We start from the raw sequence: 24,339 nt of genomic DNA on the forward strand, positions 1-24,339 counted from the left end.
GCTTTGGTAAGAAAAACAAAGTTCTGATGCTGTGAAACTGTTAAAGAAACACCAAGCCTTTTCAGTTCTGCTGAGCAGATTTTTAGTCCGGAGGTTCACTTTAAAATATCTGCAGAGGAGGAAAAGGACTTCATGTTGAGAAATTTCTGGGACTTTATTTCGATTACATATGAATCTGAGTGGCGCCTGTATTGAACTGTACTGTTGTTGGAAAGAGCAGGACGCACCAATGGCAAGCTGACTGAGGTGCGAATGGAGACAGCTATTGTGCATCAGATATTGTGTATTGTTGTCCAGCACAAACCGACTTGTATTGCTGCAGATATCATGATGAGGTGATTCATGAAAGATCCGTAAAATTGCAATTGTTCCGGTACACTTATGCCAGTTATGTAACGCTTTCTGAGAAAATAGCGCAACTTGCGTTACCTAGGCAACCTGAGCGTTGCTAGTGTAACTTGCGTTATGTAAGTAGCATATCATTATTTCAATTAAGAGTCATCTATTCATGTTTTTTTTACGGTTCAGCTATTCTATGACAGTTTTAACGGTTTTGTTCTACATTACTTTAAAGGGAATCTATAGCCTGTGTTATACATTTGCTTTATTTGTTTAATGAGGCCCTGTAGTGACATATACATATAGTACAATGCAGTACATTATTAAGGATAGCCACTTCTGTGGTCATTTTTCTAGTTTCAGCATCAGAAAACATTCCTATAGCAATATATTGCTGTATACAACAAATTCCCAGTTATCCAGAACTCAGGCACCTGGAAGTCTCAACTAACCAGCATGCCTGAGGGCCGGTTCTTTCATGAAGCATGGTGAAACATTTGCATCAGGTGCAGAGGTTACAGGGGCAGCATGTTTGTACTGTGTTTACACTAACAGCATGCAGTCATAGTAGGAGGAGGAGTGAGAGGAGAGTGAGGTCATCATTGGGGAAAAGCAGCTTGTTGTGCTGTGTGAGGAGTCTGATAGTGAGTGAGGAGGGGGGAGGCAGGAGAGCAGCAGCGTGTCATTTGACTTGCACAGCAGAAGGGAGGAGGTGGCACTGCTGTCCTGTGCAGTGTGTTTGTCACAGACTCACAGCCAGCAAGTGTGCTATTGTGTTGAGCTGCAGCATGTCATGTGAGAACGTTAAACGAAGCAGAGAAAATGGTTGCGCACTGTGCAATCAAATATGGGGCGGGGCACATTCTCACAAGTTTGCCTCAGGCAGCAAAAAGTCTAGAGCCGGCCCTGGGGCCGTGGGATAACAAGGAGAGAACTTGTAAAGGTTTGCAGGGAATTGAAGAGCTTATACTACTTACCGATCTCCTAGGCGCCAACTTCTACGAATCCTACAGCTCCCAGAGGCTTTTCGGCATCCATGCACAGCTCCTGGCTTGTCATCTGACTCACTTGGCGTGTCACCTGACCCGAAGCAGGTCAGGTGACACACCAGGAGCCGTACAAATAGGATGCCAGAAAGCCACTGGGAGCTGCATGGAAGTGTAGAAGACGTCGCCCGGAGGATCAGTAAGTATTTTCTGCTGCTGCTGCTGCTGCTGCTGGATTGGGGGGTTCCGGTTCAAGCAACCACCAAGAACACCTGGCATCAGGCAATCCCCGCCTAAGCAGGATATTAGGGACTTTGCTGTATTGGTATGTAGCCCCACCCTCCCAGTGATGCTTAGCCTAGGCTGTTGAGAATTCTCCCTCCCAGAGCATTCTGGGAGACCAGGTATTATTTTCCCAGGATTCGGAATTGTCAGAAACAAACAATCTGCAGAGCTGCACCTGGCAGCAGTAAAGATGTTGCCACCTCTAATAAATTTCAGAATGTAAAAGTTATTCATGATGTTATTTTCAGTACAATTTCTCTTTAATGTATTTTTCTTAGTGCTTCAAATTGCTACAGAATGAGCCTTGGTTACAACTCGCCAGCATTTTAGATTACAGAAATATTACCTGCCATAAATTAAAGGGAAGGTCCGAGCACCATAAAAATAAAAAATCCATTTACCTGGGGCTTCCTCCAGCCCCTGGCAGCCGTCCTGTGCCCGCGCCACAGCTCCGGTGGCTCCCGGTCCCCTCCGGTGCAGATGCCGCCCTCGCCAGGTCGGCTTCCTCTTTTGTGCTCCATCATGGGGCTCACTGGTCGTACTGACTTCATCAGGACTGAACTGCGCCTGCAGAGGCATAGATAGGGTTCTCAGCCCCCAGGGACAAAGACAGTTTTTGCGCCCCCTCTGGACAAAATGTGGCCACACATCAGAATGTGGTCATGGTTATGGATGGAGTCAGAAGTTAATTAGATAGCTAGATGTGCCCCCTCGCCCCATTCAGGTAGCCAGATGTGCCCCCCCTTTAAATAGACAATGTGTGCCCCTTTAGTTAGCCAGATGTGCCCCCCTTCACCCTGTTTAGTTAGCCAGATGTGCCCCCTTTAGATATCCTTATTCTGCTGCTGTTAACGCTTCTGCAGAGGCAGGGAGAGAAGCAGGGGCACTTCGGGCAGCCAGAAAGCCACCTCTCATGTACGTGGGGGTGCAATGGGCGTGCTGAGTGCCCTCCTAGTGCTGCACCCGGGGACATATGCCCCCCTTGCACACCCATAGCTACTCCTCTGTGAGCTTGCTGCGCAGTATAGTCCGGATGATGTCCGTGCGCAGGCGTAGTGGACATCCTGCCCCGGAGAGGACCCTGGGCCACCGGCGGAGAGCGGAGCTTCGGCGAGGGCACAGGACGGCTGGCAGGGGCTGGAGCAAGCCTGAGTTAAGTGGATTTTTTTTATTTTTTACTTGCTCTGATATGTGTCGGGCATACCGCTCTGTGGCCCCAGGAGTCCCCCTTAATGAAACAAATGTGGCAAATAGCTGTAAATCCTTAAGCTAGCACTAGGCTAGCTAGTAAGAGCCTCCGGCACCCCTGGATCCCCGCGATCACCCCGTTTATACGTTACCCTCCCTGGATCCAGCGATCGCGCAGCCTCCCGGCGCAGCTAGGGTCTCTCTATGGGGAGGATCGGGTTTGCGCATGACGTCATGACGTAGTAAAGACCTGAGCTGTCCCGGGAGGCTGCGCCAATCGCTGGATCCAGGCTGGGTAATGTATAAATGGGGGAGCGGCGGCGATCAAAGGGTGACGGGGAGTTCTTCTAGCTAGCTTAGTGCTAGCTAGAGGATTTATAGCTATTTGCCACAAAAATCCTCACCTCCTGAGTGCCGTAACACTCAGAAGGTTAAAACAGTGTGCCTGCCAGCCTGGTCCTGTGTACCTGTATCTCTGTTCTTCCCGACTTTCTAAGCCTAGCTATATACAAAACCATTTACAGGGGTTGGACAAAATAATGGAAACATCTTGAAAATCAACAAAATATATTTTAATGTAGGGCCACCTTTTGTGGCAATTACAGCCTCAATTCTCCGAGGTATTGATTCATACAAATTGTGAATTGTTTCCAAAGGAATTTTAGCCCATTCTTCAGTTAAAACACCGTCCAGTTCTTTTAGAGACGATGACGGCGGAAATCGACTTCTTACTTGAATCTCTAATAACGACCATAAATGTTCAATAATGTTGAGGTCTGGGGATTGTGGTGCTCAACTTCATTAGAATGTTCCTCGTGCCATTCTTTAACAATTCTAGCTGTATGGATTGGGGCATCATCTTGAAAGATGGCAGTACAGTTCTTGAACCATAGGATGAACTTGGTCGCCCAAAATTCCTAAATAGTCTTGGCTGTTAATTCTTCCATGAAGGGAAATTGGCCCGGCGGATTTCCAAAAAATAGCACCCCAGATCATCACAGAGCTCCCGCCATGTTTTACGGTTGGGTGAAGGCAGTCTGGAGGAAATGCTTCTTTCAGCTGTCTCCAAACGTACACTCGGCCGGAGGTCAGAAATAAGGTAAACGATGATTCGTCAGAGAAAAATAAAAAAAAATTTCCACTGCTCGAGGGACCAATTCTGGTGGTTTCTACACCACTCTAAACGCTTTGAAACAGTCTTTTAGAGCAGAGGTTTTCTAATTGCAGTTCTTCCATGAAATCCAGATTTGTGCAGCTCCCGACGAACAGTTTTTGTGGAAACTGGGTTCAGTAGGTGTTTATTCAGCTCTGCAGTGATTTTAGGAGCCGTGGTCTTGCAAGCTTTTGTAACAAATCGATTTAGAGTCCAGCAGTCTCTCTCAGACAACTTCGACTTTTGGCCACAACTGTGCTTTGCTGATGACGTTTTTCCTTCTCTTTCAAGGGCAGTCATTACTTTTGAGACAGTACCTCCTGAAATGCCAAGCATTCGGGCAGTTTCTGTTACAGTAGCGCCTGCCATACAAGCACCAACAATTTGGCCTCTTTGAAAGTCTGAGAGATCTGCCATTTTTATAAATTATAACCAACTTTGGTTTAAAGATCTGTAAAAAAACCAACTATTTTAATTAAACAAATCAAATAAAAAAAATAATTTTAAAAAATTTAACATATGTCAAGTTTTGATTGCTTAATCTTCCTGGCGGTAACCCCTGGAGGTAAGCCGCGCAGGAGGTTTTCTCCGGCCCTGTTGGCCCGATTTTCTTAATTTTTTTTTTTGCTGGACGCAGCTAGCAGTTTGCTAGCTGCGCCAGCACACTGATCGCCGCCGGCCTGCGCCCGATCGCCGCTATCCGTTACGGCACGCGCCCCCCCCCAAACCCCGTGCGCTGCCTGGCCAATCAGTGCCAGGCAGCGCCGAGGGGTGGATCGGGACTCCCAATGACGTCACGACGTCGCTGACGTCGGTGACGTCATCCCGCCTCGTCGCCATGGCGACGGGGGAAGCCCTCCAGGAAATCCCGTTCTTTGAACGGGATTTCCTGATCGGAGATTGCCGAAGGTGATCGAAGAGGGCGGGGGAATGCCGCTGAGCTAACATGTAGCGAGCCCTGGGCTCGCTACATGATTTAAAAAAAAAACCAAACTAAAAAAAACTGCCACGCTGCCTCCTGGCGGAATTTTTCATACCGCCAGGAGGGTTAAAACATGTTCAAAGATTATGATGCCAAAATGTTAGGCGTTTCCATTATTTTGTCTAACCCCTGTATGTATACGCTTGACAAGGCCGGGATTTACATCACAGGAGCCTATAGGTGCAGATGTCGTCCTGGCACCATAGACTTCACCCTCCAACCTACAAACACCTGCCAAACAGTGTGCCGGCTGTACCAGCTGTCACTCCACCCTTACATCCCTTGCCTGTCAGAGGTAGCTGCAGGTGCCCCCCTGAGAATTAGGTAGCCAGAGCTATCCTCAGTATTAGGTAGCTAGAGGTGGCCCTGACTGAAGGGAGAACTGGTCAGTGGAATACCGATACCCGAGTGTGTAACCTCTCATTTACACTCACAGCGGGACTCTGCATAGGTAAGGCAGGAGGGAGGCACTTGGGAGAGGAGTAAGCCACTTTTGCCAACATCAAGCGCCTGTAGGCACATGCCTACAGTACCTTATGGTAATTCTAGCCCTACACTTGACCCTAGGAGGAGATCTATAAATAAAAATGCTGGCCAATACTGACCAATTTGAGCAGGTCAGCAGCACAGCTTTTGTGTCTGTATGCTAACCTCCCCAACCAATGGAGAGTACTTGCATAGTGCAGCTGTATATATACATAGCTATATATATATATATATATATATATATAGCTGACTCGTGTATAAGTCGACCCCTATACTTTTATTTAGAGAGTCAGACCTACATTTCTGGAGTTATAGTCGAGTATATGCGGTGTACACAGTAATATTGTGCCCTTTTTCCTTTCTATGGCGAGTAGTGCCGTCTTCTGAAGTGCGCTGGCCAGAACATTCCAGAAAAGCCGTCACTAAAACTTGCTGCCCTTCGGGTTATTAGAAGTTTTGTTGTTTGTACAGTTCAGAAAGAAAAAAAACTTTCCTCATCAACAAACAGCCTTTGGGCTCGGAGACGGGGAGCGAGTAATAAACGATATGTATTATACTCTCATATTTTCTGCCTGGCTGTAATTACACCTATCATTTTCTTTTAGAGTTTATAGTCCGAATAATGGACAAAGGATCATGAGGTTTACTTTGTATCTAAACACTGTAGTCCACAGAGCTGGGAAAATAAATAACATTTATAGAGGTGCGAGGGCGTTTCACGTTCCGCGCTGTGCGGAGGTGTGACTGGATTTTCAGAGAGTCGCCTGACGGGACAGAAGACATATTTGCTTTGCAGAACATTAATTGTGGGCTAAAGCCATTTTTTGTGATGAAATTGCCATAAACATGTATTAGTTCTGCAGAAGTCTGTTTTATAAATGATCTTTTCAACTCAATTTACAGTCGGTGACAAATATCCCCAAAAAGTAAAAATAAGCTCAAATTGCACTTTTTTTGCAGCCATGGCAAAAGCACTCTGTTTGGAGTATAGACTGTTCATAAACTCCCAACTTTTTGAAGGAGTAATCTAGTTGCCTGGAACAGGAGTCATTGTTACTTATTTATTTTCAACACTTGGACTAATCCCATTGACTGTCAGTAGTGTTGGGCAAACAGTGTTCGCCACTGTTCGGGTTCGCCCGGATTTTGGCCTGTTCGATTCGGCACCCCCCGAACACCTCATGGTGTTCGGGAGGGTGCTCGGCCACGCTGCCCGAACCTAAACAGGCCTTCTGTGTTCGGCCGAACACAGCTGTGTCCGGCCGAACATAGCCCCCTATAGGGTCCCAGCATAAAGGGAGAGCATGCCCCGAGCGCGGGGAAGGTCGGAAATGCCCCCCACCCCTCCCCGCTAAGCTCTCCCTTCTGCTGGTCCCTATAAAATTAAATATAAGTCCCCCGAAAGTACCTAGCAGGCTGGCAGGAGGAGGGCAGCCGGAGATCATAGGCGCTAGTACCCTCTCTCTGACCCACTTCCTGTTTACATTTGTAGTCGCGTCAAGAGAGAGCAAAAGTACCGCGATGACGCGTACGAGGGTGCGTGTCATCATGTAGATGGCGCGTACCCTCGTACGCATCATCGTGGCACTTCTGCTCTCTCTTGACGCGACTACAAATGTAAACAGGAAGTGGGTCAGAGAGAGGGTACTAGCGCCTATGATCTCCGGCTGCCCTCTTCCTGCCCTCCTCCTGCCAGCCTGCTAGGTACTTTCGGGGGACTTATATTTAATTTTATAGGGACCAGCAGAAGGGAGAGCTTAGCGGGGAGGGGGGCATTTCCGAACCCCCCCCCCGCGCTCGGACCATGCTCTCCCTTTATGCTGGGACCCTATAGGGGGCCCCAAAGGGGCATATTCGGGGTCCCCATAGACTTGCATTGGGTTTGGGGTTCTGCCCGAACATGCCGAATATTGGGGGCATGTTCGGCCGAACCACCCCGAACCCGAACATCTGGATGTTCGCCCAACACTAACTGTCAGGCCCAGTGCACACTGGGCAGATCCGCCGGCCGCATCCGCCTGAAAATCTGCGTGGCTAATGTAATTGAATGGGCTAGTGCACACCGGCGGTTTGAGGTTTTTAGCAAACTGCAAACGTGCCTCCTGCTACACGTTTGCGGTTTGCTAAAAACCTCAAACCGCCAGTGTGCACCAGCCCATTGAAATACAATAACCACGCGGATCGCATCCAAATCCACTAGGTGTGCACTGCCCTAAATATTTGCACTCCGCAAGCAAAACCGCTAGCGTTTTGTGGATCTGCTAGCGGTTTTGGTGTGCACTGGGCCTCAGGAAGTGTTGAAATGCTTGGCATCAGTTGAAACTGGCATCTGAGCCATCTGTGTAAAAAGGGCGCCTCCATAGTCTTCAATGTTATTTGCTGCAAATTTCGGCTATAAAGTGGTGAAAAGAGTGCCCAAGGTTTTTTTTTCAGTTCAGTTCTAAAAGGCCACTGGATACAACCCATAATTTATTTCGGCAATAAAAGGGCGCTGGATATGCGTACGTACAAAAAGGGCGCCCGGACAAAAAGGGCGCGGGGTGTAAACGCTAATTAATAATTAATCATTAATAGCGTTTATAAAAATAGTGTGCTATATTTTGTTTACAAATAATGTTTTACAAAATTATAAATCATTAACCACTTTACCCCCGCGCGTACGGATTTCTCCGCCCCTTTTTCCATCCTTTCACCCCCAGGGACGGAGAAATCCATACTCTGCGCACTCCCGCCGCTGTCCGCGCTCCCGCTCGTAAACACGCCGCCCGCCGCTAGTAAACACGCCGCCGCCCGCTCGCCCAGAGATCAATGAACGGGAAAATCCATTCCCGTTCGTTGATCTCAGCCCCGCAATGATCTGCTGCCGCTCGGCTGAGCAGCGCGATCATTGTGAAGAAATAACAAAGTCCCAGCCTCTTTCTACTTCCTGCAAGCGTCCGGAAGGACGCTTGCAGGTCGCATGAAACAAATTTGTAATGTTGCCATCTTGTGGCCAAATAGTAAAACTACACCCTAACCATTTTTTACACACAAATAAACTTGTTTTACACAAAAAATCAACTCCTTACCTCCCACACTCCCCAATTATTTTTTTTTGTAATTAAAAAAAAAATAAAAAATTTACAATTTAAAAAAAATACATAAATAGTTACCTTAGGGACTGAACTTTTTAAATATTTATGTCAAGAGGGTATAACACTGTTACTTTATAAACTATGGGCTTGTAATTAGGGATGGACGCAAAACTGAAAAAAATGCACCTTTATTTCCAACTAAAATATTATCGGCAAACATTGTGATAGGGACATAATTTAAACGGTTTTATAACCGGGATAAATAGGCATATACATTTAATGGGTTTTAATTACAGTAGCATGCATTATTTAAAAACTATAAAGGCCGAAAACTGAAAAATAATAAATTTTTTCCTATTTTCCCATTAAAACACATTTAGAATAAAATTATTCTTGGCATAATGTCCCACCTAAAGAAAGCCTAATTGGTGGCGAAAAAAACAAGATATAGTTCATTTCATTGCGATAAGTAATGATAAAATTATAGACGAATGAATGGAAGGAGCGCTGAAAGGTGAAAATTGCTCTGGTGGTCAGGGGGTAAAACCCCTCAGTTGGGAAGTGGTTAAATAATGTTTATGAAATCGGAAATTGTGAAAACGTTAATCTTCCCTGTTTCAAAAGTTAAACTTATAATTACGTTTATTAAAAAAACAATAATATATGTTTAATTGTTATAATTGTATATTATTGTGAATAACCTTCATTTATGGTTTGTTCTTATAATAAAATCTGAAAATATTCTTTATAACGATGATATAAATTTAACTACGTTCGTAATAAGTGTTGTAAAACATTAGTAAGCATTACTAAAATTTTACTAAAACTATACCTAAGCCTACTCTTACACAGAACCCTCCCTGTACCTATCCCTAACCCCTAGACCCCCCTGGTGGTGCCTAAACCTAAGACCCCCCTGGTGGTGCCTAAACCTAAGACCCTCCTGGTGGTGCCTAACCCTAAGACCCCTCTGGTGGTGCCTAAACCTAAGACCCCCCTTTATTATGTGGATAATAATGTTTTACTAATTGTGGCTGCAAAAAATATATTGCAATTTACGTTACGTACTGATCGCTTTATTTTGTGAATAATAATGTTTTACAAACAGTAAGGGATAAAACTTTAAATAATGTTTTATGTAGTTAAATTAGATAAATATGTTTAGTATCGGCACGGGTGCATTTTATAAACGTAAATCACCACAAGCACACTTATAAATCACTAAAAATTTCCGGGCGCCGTTTGTAAACGTTATTTATGTCCGGCGCCTTTTTTTCCTGCTCGGCGCCCATTAAACGTTATTTATTATGAGAGTGAATGGCGGCGCCCTTTTTGTCCACTAGCTGCCTGCGCCCTTTTTTCCCGCTTCCGCTGGATATAGTCCAGATTTTTCCCCGGCTATTAAAGGGTGCTGGATTTAGCCATGATTTTTTTTTGAGGGGGGGGGGGGGGGGCTATATAAATGCGGCTACAAAATTGGTTATATCAGCAGGTGACTACATTCGGTTACATCACTTTATTTGGTGTTATCAGTTAAAAATAACAAATATGTTTGACATGAAATGTGGCAAAGGTTAGGCACCACAGGGTCAGGATTAGGAATCACAAGGGGGGGGGGGGGTCTTAGGGTTAGGTACCACCGGGGGATCTAAGGGTTAGGCACCACCAGGTGGGATCCTACGGTTAGGAACCACCTTGGGGGGGGGTCTTAGGGCTAGACACCACCGGGGGAGTCTTAGGGTTAGGCATCAATGGGGAAGGGGGGGGTTGGGGGTCTTAAGGTTAGGTACCACCAGGGCAGTGTCTTAGGGTATGGCAGGACTGGAGGGGAGGGGTCTTTGGGTTAGGCACCATCGGGGGGGGGGGGGGGGCTTAGGGCTAGCCACCAACAGACTTCCTTGCAGAGATGATATAACATCAGGTAATACGTCCCATAAAGACCAGCTAACCCGGATCCAGGGGAGCCCAGCCCATATTGGCCGATGGATCCGGTAAGCCAGGACACAAGGGGGGGGGATTGTTACCCTGCTGAACCATTTGTCCAGTATTAAGCCTAGGGGACCAATCTGAGCGCTTGACACACAATTACCATTGTATTTATTTTTGCTATATCATGATAACAGTGCAGCGCCCCACCTCCAAGAGACTGTCAAACGTTTCTATGAGGTATTTGAGGTCCAACTGTAAATGCAGGAATTGATTGATTATTAATCTGTGAACGCTTAAAGGGAACATGAAGCGGGTAAAATTATTTAAAATAAACACATGACATAGCTGCATATGAATATTACATACTAACCTCGCCGTCACTTCCTCTCAGAAGCTCACCATTTTCTTCTTACAGTGATCCCTTCCAGTTCTTACAATATTTTGTCAGAACTGAAATATACCAGTTGCTGTCAGCTATATATCAGCAGCTGTCAGTTACAACTGAATGTGCAAGGTAATGTCCATGTTTCCCTATGGCTCAACTGGGTGATATTACAGTTTAACTGTGTGCTGACCAGGAAGCTGTTATGGGGTAATGGCCATTTTTAAAATAGATGATGTAGAAATCCATTGATCACAGTGGACAAATGGGACGCAGGAGATGAGAAAGAGATTGAGGAGTAGACTACATGGGAGGTAAGTATGACCTGTGTATTGTTATTTTTACTTTTTATTTTCAGTTCAGGTTCTTTTTAAGTACTTCTGTTAATTGTAGTGAATATATACTAGTGTTAAAGTACCACACCCATAACTGGACAGCCCCTTCCTGGTCAGCTGACCACTGTGACATCATTAAAAGTCCAAATTAACCCGAGGGCCCTTTCACACTGGCGCTGTGCGGTGCTGCAAATTGCTACACTGCTACCGCAGCCTAATGTAACCCTATGAGGGAAGTTCATACGTCCCATGTTGCGGTATGCGGCTGCATCGGAAGTGCTCTCTAACACTAGCGCAGAACTACGTTAGCGTGCTGCTCCTGCGGCGACCTGCGGCACCCCGGAAGTCGCTAGTCTATGGCGACACAGGGTTTTCTAAAAAGTTGACTTTGCGGCGTGCATGCATTTTTGCAATACATTTCCATGCATTTCCACATACGCGAAGCAGGAAGTCACCACAAATGCATCACTTCCTGCTTGGAAGATTGGCAGACAGGAAACACTGTGTACTAACGCGGTGTTCCCTGAAGGCCTGTTTTTGGCGGCGCAGCGGGCGCGACGCATCGCTGATGCCAAAATACACTCTGAAACCAGCCTCGGTAACAAATCTTGTTGGGTACTACACGCAATGGTGTCTACACAAAGGTACCTGACTACATAAAGCAGGCACGCAAACTTGGCCCTCCAGCTGTTAAAGCAGCACTACAGCGAAAAACTGTAAAATTTAAAATATGTGCAAACATATACAAATAAGAAGTATGTTTTTTCCAGAGTAAAATGAGCCATAAATTACTTTTCTCCTATGTTGCTGTCACTTACAGTAGGCAGTAGAAATCTGACAGAAGTTACAGGTTTTGGACTAGTCCATCTCTTTATAGGGGATTCTCAGGGATATATTTGTTTTCAAAAGCACTTAGTGAATGGCAGTTGTTCTTTCCAACTGCCAATTAAAACTGTAGGAAGCAGGGAAACTGGCCAGAATCATTGTTTAAATCCTTTTTAGGGAATATATTTATAAAGAATAAAAGCCTTGCTGAGAATCCCCTATGAAGAGATGGACTAGTCCAAAACCTGTCACTTCTGTAAGATTTCTACTACCTACTGTAAGCGACAGCAACATAGGAGAAAAGTAATTTATGGCTCGTTTTACTCTGGAAAAAATGTACTTCTTATTTGTCTATGTTTGCACATATTTTAAATTGTACAGTTGTCCCCTTTAAGGAACTACAAGTCCCACAATGCATTGCAGGAGTCTTACAGCCACAGTCATGACTCATAAAGGCAAATGCATTGTGGGACTTGTAGTTCCTTAACAGCTGGAGAGCCAAGTTTGCCCATGCTTGACATAAACCCTCTGCATGTTGGGCTTTCCCACATCCAATGCCACTATCCTGATTCAGAATGCGCCACCTCTTATCTCTGAGGTGCCCTAGTGGGGAAAAAAGTACAATTTCAACTCTAGTATTACATAATAGAACACAATAAATAGCCACTAAATTCAAAATAAACTCTTTTCTAGAAATATTTAATCTTCAAGGCGGCCGTCCACCGTATGAATGATTTATGCGTTACGAGTCCCAAATGGAGTGGCGTATGGGCAAAGTCACTCGGTGTAACGCAGTTATCCCAAGGGCTGCGGTAATGTGGTTATCAGAGAGCAAATCGATATACAAGCCTCCCAGGAGAGCTGATATTATTGACTGTCTCACATATTAGCCTTTAGTGAGTAAAATATGCCATTCCTGGAACTGGGTTGGCTGGGGAGGTGGGGGATGGGGAAGGTTAAACATGCGGAATAATGGCAGGAATAACATTTGTCTTCACAAAGGAATATGAAGATGTGAAGAGCCTGAAGCCAGTTTACAGAAGCATGCAAGAAGCCACATCATTATTCCGCAGCCCGGAGAGCAACGTCACCTCCGTCTTCTCCTGCTCTATGCGAGATGAGCAGCGATGTCATACATTAAGTGCTTCATTCAGATGTAGCTGAGCTGTAATGGAATGCGAGTAGCGCGCCGCAGCTGCAGGCAGAGGGGACCGCCGCCGCTATAGAAACGCCAGATTGTTCTGGCGGAGTTTGGTTACTTTGTGAATGATTATATCAGGGCTGCACTTTCACATGGAAATCTGCTGCCTTATGTCATTTCAAATAGATTTCTGTTACTGCTTATAGTAATACGCACGGAAGCGGAACTCCAGTCACATAGGAGCTTATTTATAACGGTGCCACAGAAAAAGGTCAGTAGAGATAACGGCACTATGTAAATGCCCTATATTTATAAATAAAAAAAAAATCACAGGAAATGGTTATTTATTGTATTTATGAAGCGCCAAGATATTACGCAGTGCTGCACAATAAAAAAAAATGGGTTAACATACAAGGTAGTACATACAAGGAGCTCACAACAAAACAAGATCATGGGAATGATTTGATAACAGTAGTTCAATGTCTTTGGTCAAAATAGAGTCTGTTCAAGTCCGCAAGAGGGGTGTCAGACGTTGAGGTGCATACTCAAGCTGAAAACACTAGGGGTAGGGCCCTACCAGAGCAAGCCAATCCCACTGATGACTCCAAGTGAGGCGTCTTCCAATCCTCAGGTGGTAGAAGTCTGGAGGAGGCGCTGGGCAGGACGAGGAAGTGTGCTTGGCATGCCAGTCGTAAGGGGACCGGAAGGGGAAGCAGCCAGGAAGGGGGTGTGGCAACGGGCACAGCGGTGGGGAGGGGGTTCGGACCAACCTGTGCTCTCTTGTCTGCGCTCCCCCTCTAGCAATTAGCACAGTATGATAGTAATTGTGGCGGCAGTAAGCAGGGAGTAATCTACTCACCTCTTCCTTGCTCTCCAGCAGGGCCGGATTACCGACCAGGCAACAAAAGCAGTCGCTTGGGGCCCCATTCAGAGTCAAAGGGGCCCCATCAGCACATAAACCAGCCCTCGCCATACCTGTCAGCGGTGGCTGGATGGTATAATGGTTAAAGGACTCTGAGTAGTGCAGTAACTATGAAAAGTTGCATATCATTTTAAAGCTCTCTTTCTCCTCTTTCCAATGATATATACACGGCCACCCTATGCCTTTTAGTTTTCGCTATATTCGAGATCGAAATCGCAGCCACAGGACTTTTCTCCAAAATCGGCAGCTCGATTCAGCACAATGCAATGAAATAAAAGGAACCCAGGGGGATATAATTACAAACATCATGCTGGTAGGTGTGAGGATGTAATTAATTAGTTGTGGGTATGCTTAAAGGCATACCCACAGGCACTGCTCGGAGTCCCTTTAAGGGCTCTGCGTCTGACACAGACCAGGGTTCGAATCTCGGCTCTGCCTGTTCAGTAAGCCAGTACCTATTCAGTAGGAGACCTTAGGCAAGTCTCTCTAACACCGCTACTGCCTATAGGGCGCGTCCTAGTGGCTGCAGCTCTGACGCTTTGAGTCCGCCAGGAGAAATTTTTTTTTATTTGTCTTGTTTGTCTTGTCTTATGATGCCGTGCGCTGCTGATTGTCTTCAGAGCCAGGCTCTCCTCCTAGGTCCCCCTCCTGCTACATTGCGCTCTGCCGCTGCCCACTCCTCCATCCCTTCCCACAGAGAACCACAGCTGCAGCAAGAATGATAGCAGCAGATGACAAACGCTCACTCACCTATCCATGATCCAAGCGATAGAGATCCCGTCATCTGAAACCCATCTGTCTCTTCTACAGTGCAGCCGCTCGCTCTGAACTTCCTGATTCTCAGATCAGACAGGAAGTAGGAAGTAGTAATAGTAGTAGTAACAAAGCGGCAGCACTCTAGAGGATACAGATGGGCTCCGGATGACGGGGCCTCTATTGCTTGGATCGCAATAGATGAATGTGAGTCATCTGGTGCTGTCATTCTCCCCCGCTGTGGCTGCCTTCTCTGCTCGACTATTGTATTCACTGGGATGGAGGCTGCATGGTGGCTGTCTAGTTTGGGAGGAAATCGGTTGTTCGGTGGTGGGGGTGGTTATGTAATTCTGTCTGGGGAACGGCTTCCGGTTTGGCGGTGTCCTGAGCTTTCTGCTATTGCCAGGCTGGAGATGCAGGGGGAAAGTGCTGCTGCTGTGATATCTGGCGCCCTCTTCACAGGGGTACCCCAGCCCCTGAGTGTAAATGTCCCAGCCATTCATCTCTCACTCTGCATTTTGCCGCTGCTATTCCCTGCATTGTGCACCCACAGAGGAAAGCGAGCAACCAGTAGCTCGGCTGCCCGGTGTGTGCGGCATGTTGCTGTGCAGCTGCATCTTCTGATTATATTACGACATGATGGGGGGACCCAAATCAGTTACTTTGCTTAGGGCCCCATGTTGCCTTAATCCGGCTCTGCTCTCCAGGCATAGAAGCGCAGCGTGCATGATGTCCCACAAGTCTTCTCTTTCTTCAATACTGCCCACAGTGGGTGGTATTGAAGAAAGAGAAGTCTTGTGGGACGTGATGTGGCACGTTGCCCACTGACGACTGGAAAGCAAGGACGAGACGAGTAGATCACTCCCTGTCCGCTGCTGCCGCAATTACTATCACACTGTGCTAATAGCAGGAGGGGGAGCAAAGACGGGGGGTGCGGGAGGGAGTTTGGTCTGACCCCCCTCCCCACCGTTGTGCTCGCTGCCTCCCCTACCTGGCTGCTATGGGGCAACTATACTAACTATACTGGGGGCAAATATACCATCTATACTGGAGCAACTATACTAGCTAACTATACTGGGGCAACTATACTACCTATACTGGGGCAGCTATACTATCTATACTGGGGGCAACTAAACTATCAATTCTGGGGCAACTATACTAGCTAACTATACTGGGGAAACTATACTACCTATACTGGGGCAGCTATACTATCTATACTGGGGGAAACTAAACTACCAATTCTGGGACAACTATACTAGCTAACTATACTGAGGAAACTATACTACCTATACTGGGGGCACCTATACATACCTACCTATACTGTGGGTGAAAGTTTTTGTGCAATCACTAGGTAGGTGAGCATAAAAAGGTGAGTATTGAGGGCTCATTTAAAGGAATTAATGGTGGGGTGAGTCTGATGGCTGATGGGAGTGAGGTCCAGAGAGTGGGGCAGCCCTAGTGAAGTCCTGCAATCGTGCATGGGAGTGAGATATGCATGGTGCGATCAGGCGCAGGTCGTTGGGAGGATCGGAGGGGGCGGACTGGCATGTGCCCGTGGACAAGGGCATGATGAGGAACTTGGTGGTGTCAGGGGACAGGGAGGAACGGATCCTGATGATGTTGCGAAAGTGGAAATTTCAGGATCGGGTAATACTTTGGACATGGGGTGCAAAGGAGAGAGCAGAGTCCAGGGGTACACCTAGGCAGCAGGATTGGCACTTCTACAAGCAGGGACATAACTAGAAATCCCTGGGCCCCCCTGCGAAACTTTGGATGGCCCCCCCAGGCTGTTGTTGCTGGAGAGGGAAGTGCTGATGGGAGCCTGAGGTGGGGGGGAATCAGGCCTCCCTCCCCGCTGCTGTTTGTGCCGGCTGCTCCCCCTTCCCACGCTGCGCCTATACCTGCCCCTAAAAATGGCCCTCGAGGGCCCCCTTCAGGCTTCTCCCCTTAAGGGCCCCCTGCAGCTGCATCCCTTGGAGGTGCTATGGTTACGCCTGTCTACAAGACTCTTTTCACACGGAAATAAAAATAACTTTGCTTAGCGGATTGGGGAAAAAAATGATGCACTATGTAAGGAACTGATCTGTGAAAGGTGGCCAGTGCTTATACAATTGGGCAAATGATCGTTTGTTACATTCGTATGAGCAAATGGAAATCATTGTTCGGGACCACTAAGACAAAAAATCTCATAACCAATCAGATTAATGAAATCGATCCAATTTTCGGATCAATCGTATCGGAATGGTTAGGAGCCTTTTGCCAAATTGTATTGTTAGTGGCCACCTAGAAACAGAAAATGGATCCGTTTTTCATCCGGCATAGTGTGAATCCAGCTTTACGGCGGTTCGACGGGTCGAACTTATAATTTCCGACATGTCCAATCTGCTTCCAATCAATAACGGGATCTATTTTGTAGTGATCTGAAAATCGATGGCCTGAAATGATTGACTTTTAACACTTTAGCACACTTTATCAAGTAGGAAATCAATGAGCCAATTACTGCTGTTTCTTTGACTCCAAAGTCAGTTACTTCATTTGAGTCAATAGAACTTCTTATCTTAACTTTAGTGTAGTTATGTTAAATCATCAAATTAGTAGCTGCTGCCATATACAATCACAATTTTCTGTCTTAACCCACCGTTTACATTTATTTGTCCTTATTTGACTTAAAGCACCACTATTGTGAACATTTTAAAATATATGTAAATGCATACAGATAAGAAGAATGTTTCCTACAGATAAAATGTGCCATTCTTAAAGAGACACTGAAGAGAAAAAAAAATATGATATAAAGAATTGGTTGTGTAGTACAGATAATTAATAGAACATTAGTAGCAAAGAAAATGGTTTGATTTTTATTTTCAGCTATATAGTGTTTTTTTTTTATAACATTGCATCATTCTCTAATATTTGCAGTTTACACGCTACTCAGCATTCTAAATGATTTTACAGAGCAGGCTATGGAACTTTTGACCTGTCCTCTGCAGAAAAAAAAAATACAGTGACTGACAGTTGAGATAACAAGCTTCAGAAGACAGAGCTCTCTGCCACTTTGAAAGTGGTGGAGCTCAATGGCTCTTTTGCATAGATAACTGGAGTTTCTTAACTCTTCCTGTACTGAAAACAATAGTAGACTTATGTCTCTGCTCCTAATGTTTTATTTCTTAGCTGTACCACACATACAAATCATTATATCATCTTTTTTTTTCGCTTCAGTGTCTCTTTAAATTTATCAGGAGGTGACATCTTTACTGCTGGCGAGTTGAATCACTGCAGAATGTTTTCGAAGTGAGCATTGACAATACCTGGTCTCCCAGAATGCTCTGGGGCAGAAGGCTGGGTGACATCATAGCCTAGGCCAAGCATCACTGGAAAGGTGGGGTTACATACCAATATAAAACAGTATACATGTAAGAAGAATTTCAGAAGCTATAACCAGTATAAATGAGTATCCTAAATTATGTATTGCATTCTACTTAATGTCCTTACGTGCGCTCTTAAAGAGGAACTCCAACCTAAACAAGCATACTGTCATTAAGTTACATTAGTTATGTTAATTAAAATAGATAGGTAATATAATCTCTTACCCACCCTGTTTTAAATGAACAGGCAAATGTGAGTGCAGCCATTTTTTTGGTTGAAAGGAGGTGACAGGGAGCATGAGACACAGTTCCAACTGTCCTGTGTCCTGAGCACCTCTCCCAGTTGCTAGGCAACGTGAACAACAACATAGGAAATCCCATCATGCTTTGCACAGCATCAGGGAAAAAACGCCCGGGGCAGATTTCTTTGATGGGTGGAGTTTAGCTAAAAATGCAGCTAAAAATGATGATTTGGTAAGAAAAACAGAGTTCTGATGCTGTGAAACTGTTAAAGAAACACCAAGCCTTTGCTTTTCTGCTGAGTAGATTTTTAGTCCGGAGGTTCACTTTAACTGTTCAGATGATGCACAACGTATCATTCGTAGCCAAGGATACAAATGTACGCTAACACAAATACAATATACTGTAATAGCTCAGTAGAACAGCTTACATATTAAAACCTTGAATCTGTAATTAAACTCTTTAAAAGGACATCTTAAAAAATAGAACCGATTGTACCCTCGGGGGTAATTTCAAAGAAAAGCAATCAAAAATAATGCTGATGATTAAAGATACATAAGTTTCTAACAAGTAAACAAGTCCCATCAGAATTGTAAGGTAACAGTGGATGGCAAAGCCTGTAAATAGAGAAAATAGATGGAGAAAATAGCATTTAAAGGATACCTTAGTCCTAAATGTAATCAGAAATGGACACCGTGTGCAGGGGCGTAACTGGGAATCACTGGGCCCCCTTTCCCCCATGCTAACTGCACAGGTACACCAATGCAGATAAAAACAGACAGCAGTGAAGCACCGCAGCATTTTCTCTATCAATTACATTAGCTTCTGTGATAAAACGTTCATGTTTTCACACATACAGACACACTTGGTGTGCAAAAAATGCATACAGAAAATTGCACACTCCTCCAGCATCACTAAAGTACACAGACAGCACTTCGGGAGGGGTAGAGAGGTTGGGGGCAGGGAGCTATACACAAGAGCCTGCTGCACACTGAATAGGGACTGTCTACAAATCTTAGCCTACAACACTTTGTATAATTCCTTATCAGTGGCTGAGCAGATGCAGTCATTAGAACAACTGTGCAGAGAGCAGAAAGCTTTTTCTCACTGTGCCCTTAGGACAGGGAAAAGAAAGTCCTCCCCCACGGGCCTCCCTGCAGCTTCTGGCCCCCCTGCTGCTGCATCCCTTACAGAGGCTATAGTTACGCCCCTGACCGTGTGTGTAGGTGTGCATACACTTACCGCACCTACTGTGGCCTGGTGTCTCCTCCTTCCCATCATCTGTAAATGGCCCCGTTGTAAAGCCCTAGTTGGCGGGGTCAGCATAGTAAGCCCCTGGGAGTACTTGCACATTCCCATGAAAAGAAGTAGCTGGTGCACGCAGTGGGAGTGTGTGTATATCCCCGGGGACTTTCTGCATCTGCTCCAACCAGGGTTTTACAACGGGGCCGTTCACAGATGATCGAAAGGAGACACCAGGCCATGGGATCTGCGGTAAGTCTTTGCGCGCCCTCCCCCCCTCTCCCCCCCACACACATTTCCGATTACATTTAGGACTAAGGTGTCATTTAAAGGTCGATTCATGCTAGAGCAGATTCAACACGGACACGGTAAGCGCGTCCGCTAGGCTGATGTGTTCCGTCCATTTTGCTTCTGCTTGCAGCAATTTCACCGTCCGCTTCAATCCCGATTCAATAGTCCTGCGTTGATCACGTCCACATCGCCACTCACCTGTCCCACCGCTGCTCAGTCCGTCTGTATTCAGCCCGGAGTCCAGTAGAAGCTGTCCATAGGCTGCCTTAGGCAAATTCATCCTAGCAACAGGGAGAATTCTCATTGGTCCACTATGAACCAATGAGAATCCTCCCTGTTGCTGGGGATTCCCATTGGCGTTTTGCACCCAAGTGGAGCTTCTGCTGGCCACTGGGCTGAGTACGAAGACCGAGACGCAGATGGACACGTGAGTATTAAGTCACGGCAGTGATCGAATGTGGCTACTAGCCTAGTGAGAACAGACAGCGTCCATTCTCATAGGCTTTCATTGCACACATTTTCCTCCCTGGCCCGGGAAAATGTGCCACGTGACATGCGTGGCAAGTGCCACGTGACACGTGCCACGTGCTAAGTGCCAATTGCCACATGCTACGTCCGGCATGCTCCTGGCTCACATTACACCTAATGCATCCTGTGCAGCTCCCACCGCCAGGCCAGGGTGCCACAGGCCACTGATACCACCTATATTTAACCCAAAACACAATTGCTGGGTAATTTTTTGGAGGTGTCTTGGCTGAAAACTGCCATGTCCCAGTTGTGCGGTTGGACTTTGGACACAATGTGGGCTGCACGACCGCTGTCTGGAACCTAGGCCTAATGTTAATTGACAGCCATTTTTTTATTTTTTTATTTTTGGGGGGGATTTTAAGTCCCCACATCATCAATTAGTGTTCCCCTTTACAAAATAATGATGCTACATGCCTCATATACCCTAAAAAAAACTTTTTTAAAGCAATTTAAAGGCCACTTCCGTTTTTTCTATCCAGATATCAGAATTTGCGCGGATATCATAGATACTAGGGTCGGATATCCGATTCGGATTGGAAATATTTGAAATCGGATATCCGACCCGGATCGGATATCTAGGTATCCAGACCCGGGTCAATCCGGATTTTGAAAAGGGGTATCTGAGCACCCCTGGTAACTGGTACACTTGTGGGTATTTTTATGCAAACGGCAATTTATTGATCCGTAATTAGGTATTCATAACAACACACCATAAACCTCAATCCAGTAAATTCAACATAAAGCCACTTCAATTTTAAGTCAAATCTTATGTGACGAATCAATCCGTTTCGGGTCACTAGGATCCTTTGTCAAGTATATAGGAAAAATATGACCAGGACAGGGGCGCAGCAATAGCCATAGCAGCTGCTAGGGGGCCCTGGAGCAAAGGGGGTCCAGGAGATAACTTTATATTACCTATGTTTAGGATAATCTCAAAGAACTTTGTCTAACGCCCCCTCCCCCACTCTCCTCAGCAAAGCCTTGATGTCTCCATCGCCTACACCATTCTCCCCACCCCCTTTCTCCAGTATTTCACACATCATTTTTTTCCTTTTGGTAACTAAGCAGGATATGTAGGCTGTCATATGTATTTCCTTTTAAACAATGCACATTGCCTGGCTGTCCTGCTGATCCTCTGCCTCTAGTACTCTTCGCCATAGACCCTGAGCAAGCATGCAGATCAGATGTTACTGACTGAAGTCTGACTGGAATAGCTGTAAGCTTGTTTCAGATGTGTGACTGGTGCATACACTTGTGTGATTCAAACACTGCTGGTGCATAAAAGATCAGCAGGACTACCAGGCAACTGGTATTGTTAAGGCTAATTTCACACCAGGACGTTGCGTTAGAGGGGGCATTAAGGTCGCATAACGTCCCCCTAACTCAACGCCTGGTGGTGCTGGATCTGGACTTCAGAGTGAGCCGCGTTGTGCAGCTCACTCTGGCATCAGGGATGCCGTGATGCGCACTCTTGTGCGCATGCGGCATCACGTGGTCCCGCCGGCCAATCGCCGCACAGAGCGGCTGCTCCAGGAAGTAAACACTGCAAGTCATAACGTGCAGTGCATATTAATTAGCCATGTGCCTGGCCGCTCTCCGCTCCTCCCCAACATTACTGAGCATGTGCAAGCAGTCTAACGCGGCTCAGCCGCGTCCAAAGTACTGCATGCAGTACGTTGTCTTGTGACGCAGCGTTACAATGTAACGCAACGTCCGCACTGTGAACAGCCCCATTGATTTTTCATTACTGTGCGGTGGGCTGCGTTACAGGCTGCACTAACGTGCGCCTGTAACGTCCCACTGTGAAACCAGCCTAAACGGAAATAAATATGTCAGCCTCCAAACAACTCTCTCTTCAGGTGACCTTTAACTTTATTCCAATCCTTTAAAACTGATCTTTTTCTTATGTTCAAATATAAAGTAAAAGTAGTAATGGTAGAAATGACCTGACTTGGGATCTGAATTAGGTATTGTTGTCTTTTGTCCCTGACTGTGGTATGCGTGATCAGCAGTGTGATGGGGGCGTGTCTAAAGGTGTGGTGGGGCCTGTCTGAAGGTGTGGTAGGAGGCGTGTCCGAATGTGAGGCAGGGGTGTGTCTTAAAGAGGAACTCCAGTGAAAATAATGTAATAAAAAAGTGCATCATTTTTACAATAATTATGTATAAATGATTTAGTCAGCGTTTGCCCATTGTAAAATCTTTTAAATCCCTGATTTACATTCTGACATTTATTACATGGTGACATTTTTACTGTTGGCAGGTGATGTAGCTGCTGCATGCTTTTTTTGGCAGTTCGAAACAGCTGTAAACAGCTATTTCCCACAATGCAACAAGGTTCACAGACAGGAAACTGCCAGGAGAACCATGGTCCTCAGAGTTTCTTGTGGGAGGGGTTTTACCACAATATCAGTCATACAGCGCCCCCTGATGGTCTGTTTGTGAAAAGGAATAGATTTCTTATGTAAAAGGGAGTATCAGCTACTGATTGGGATAAAGTTCAATTCTTGGTCGGAGTTTCTCTTTAAAGGTTTTCCTCTTACTTAGCAGAATTAGTTGGGCAGTACAGTACTACATAAACAATTAGCTGAATAAATATGTACTCCACTACACACACACTGAGTTCCACTACACACAAGAAGCTCTGCAGAGAATTGGTGTGGTTGTAGTCATATGCTAAAAACACAAAAATAAAATAAAGTTCTGGTAAATCCAAACAGTCCTCGTTAAACAAAAAGTAAAAAAAATAATAAAAGCGCTCACCTTCTCCGTGTCGATCCCCCGCGACATGGACCACGTGGACACTATGTAATCCATCACACGTTCACTCAGTCCTTTGGGCACTTGGTAGAGTTTGAGAAAATCTCTCACGCTGTTCAGCATCTCGTGGTAACGGTTGGTGTTGGCGTACATTTGCTGGAAGATGGTGGTGACGTTACCAAAGATAGTTGCATATAGGAGTGCTGTGAAGGAGACAGAACCGGTTATGTTGTGCTTGAAAAAAATAAAAAAATCTTATGGCTGAAAAAAACAACAATTAGGCTGCGTTCGCACTATGAGCGTTGCTGCATATAAATGCACCACTCCTATGTTCCCGTCTCTGCGTTGTAACAGACCATACTTATCCAAGCGCACTTTGGGCTTGATTCACAAAAGCGGGATAACTCAGTTATCACGCCTAAAAGCTTTGGACGTGCTAACTAGGGTGCTAAGTAGTTAGCACATGCAAACTACTTAGCACCATAGTTAGCACATGCAAACTACTTAGCACCGTAGTTAGCACATGCAAACTACTTAGCACCGTAGTTAGCACATGCAAATTACTACTTAGCACCATGCTAACTAGGGTGCTAAGTAGTTTGCACGTGCTAACTAGGGTGCTAAGTAGTTTGCATGTGCTAACTATGGTGCTAAGTAGTTTGCATGTGCTAACTATGGTGCTAAGTAGTTTGCATGTGCTAACTACGGTGCTAAGTAGTTTGCATGTGCTAACTACTTAGCACCCTAGTTAGCACGTGCAAAGCATGTTAGCACATGCAAAGTGGCTTTTCACTGGTGGGCTAACACTTAGCACCCTTTTGTGAATCAAGCCCTCACTGGCGTTCTGATTATTTCCAGATGAAGGGTCTAAAAGCTTTTTTCACAAACTTTTAGACCCTAAAAACAAGAAAAAAAGCATACTATAGAGAGATCTGCAGCAGCTCCTGCATATAACTCACCCAGGCACGCGATTACCACTCTGAGTTGTGGATTTTCACCCCGAGCCTGATTTGGGATTACAGCTAAGGAGGTTAACGAGCATATTGCCAGAGCAATCTTCATGGTAGGAAAGTAACGTGCAAGTTACCACGTGCAGATAGCATGCGGTGTTATGTCCACACATTGCGTGAACTTAAAGT

At 45.6% G+C, this 24,339-nt stretch overlaps 1 protein-coding gene across 1 annotated transcript in view; it reads right to left on the reverse strand.

The window, feature by feature from the left end:
* Positions 1-24,339, reverse strand: part of KCNH1 (potassium voltage-gated channel subfamily H member 1) — a 423,679-nt gene that overhangs the window by 179,164 nt on the left and 220,176 nt on the right. The window contains exon 8 of the mRNA XM_068233463.1: positions 23,204-23,403. Coding sequence (XP_068089564.1) covers positions 23,204-23,403 — 200 coding nt within the window. The remainder of the gene's footprint in view (positions 1-23,203; positions 23,404-24,339) is intronic.

This window comes from Hyperolius riggenbachi, chromosome 4 (assembly GCF_040937935.1).
Source record: "Hyperolius riggenbachi isolate aHypRig1 chromosome 4, aHypRig1.pri, whole genome shotgun sequence".
Classification (NCBI taxonomy): Eukaryota; Metazoa; Chordata; class Amphibia; order Anura; family Hyperoliidae; genus Hyperolius; species Hyperolius riggenbachi.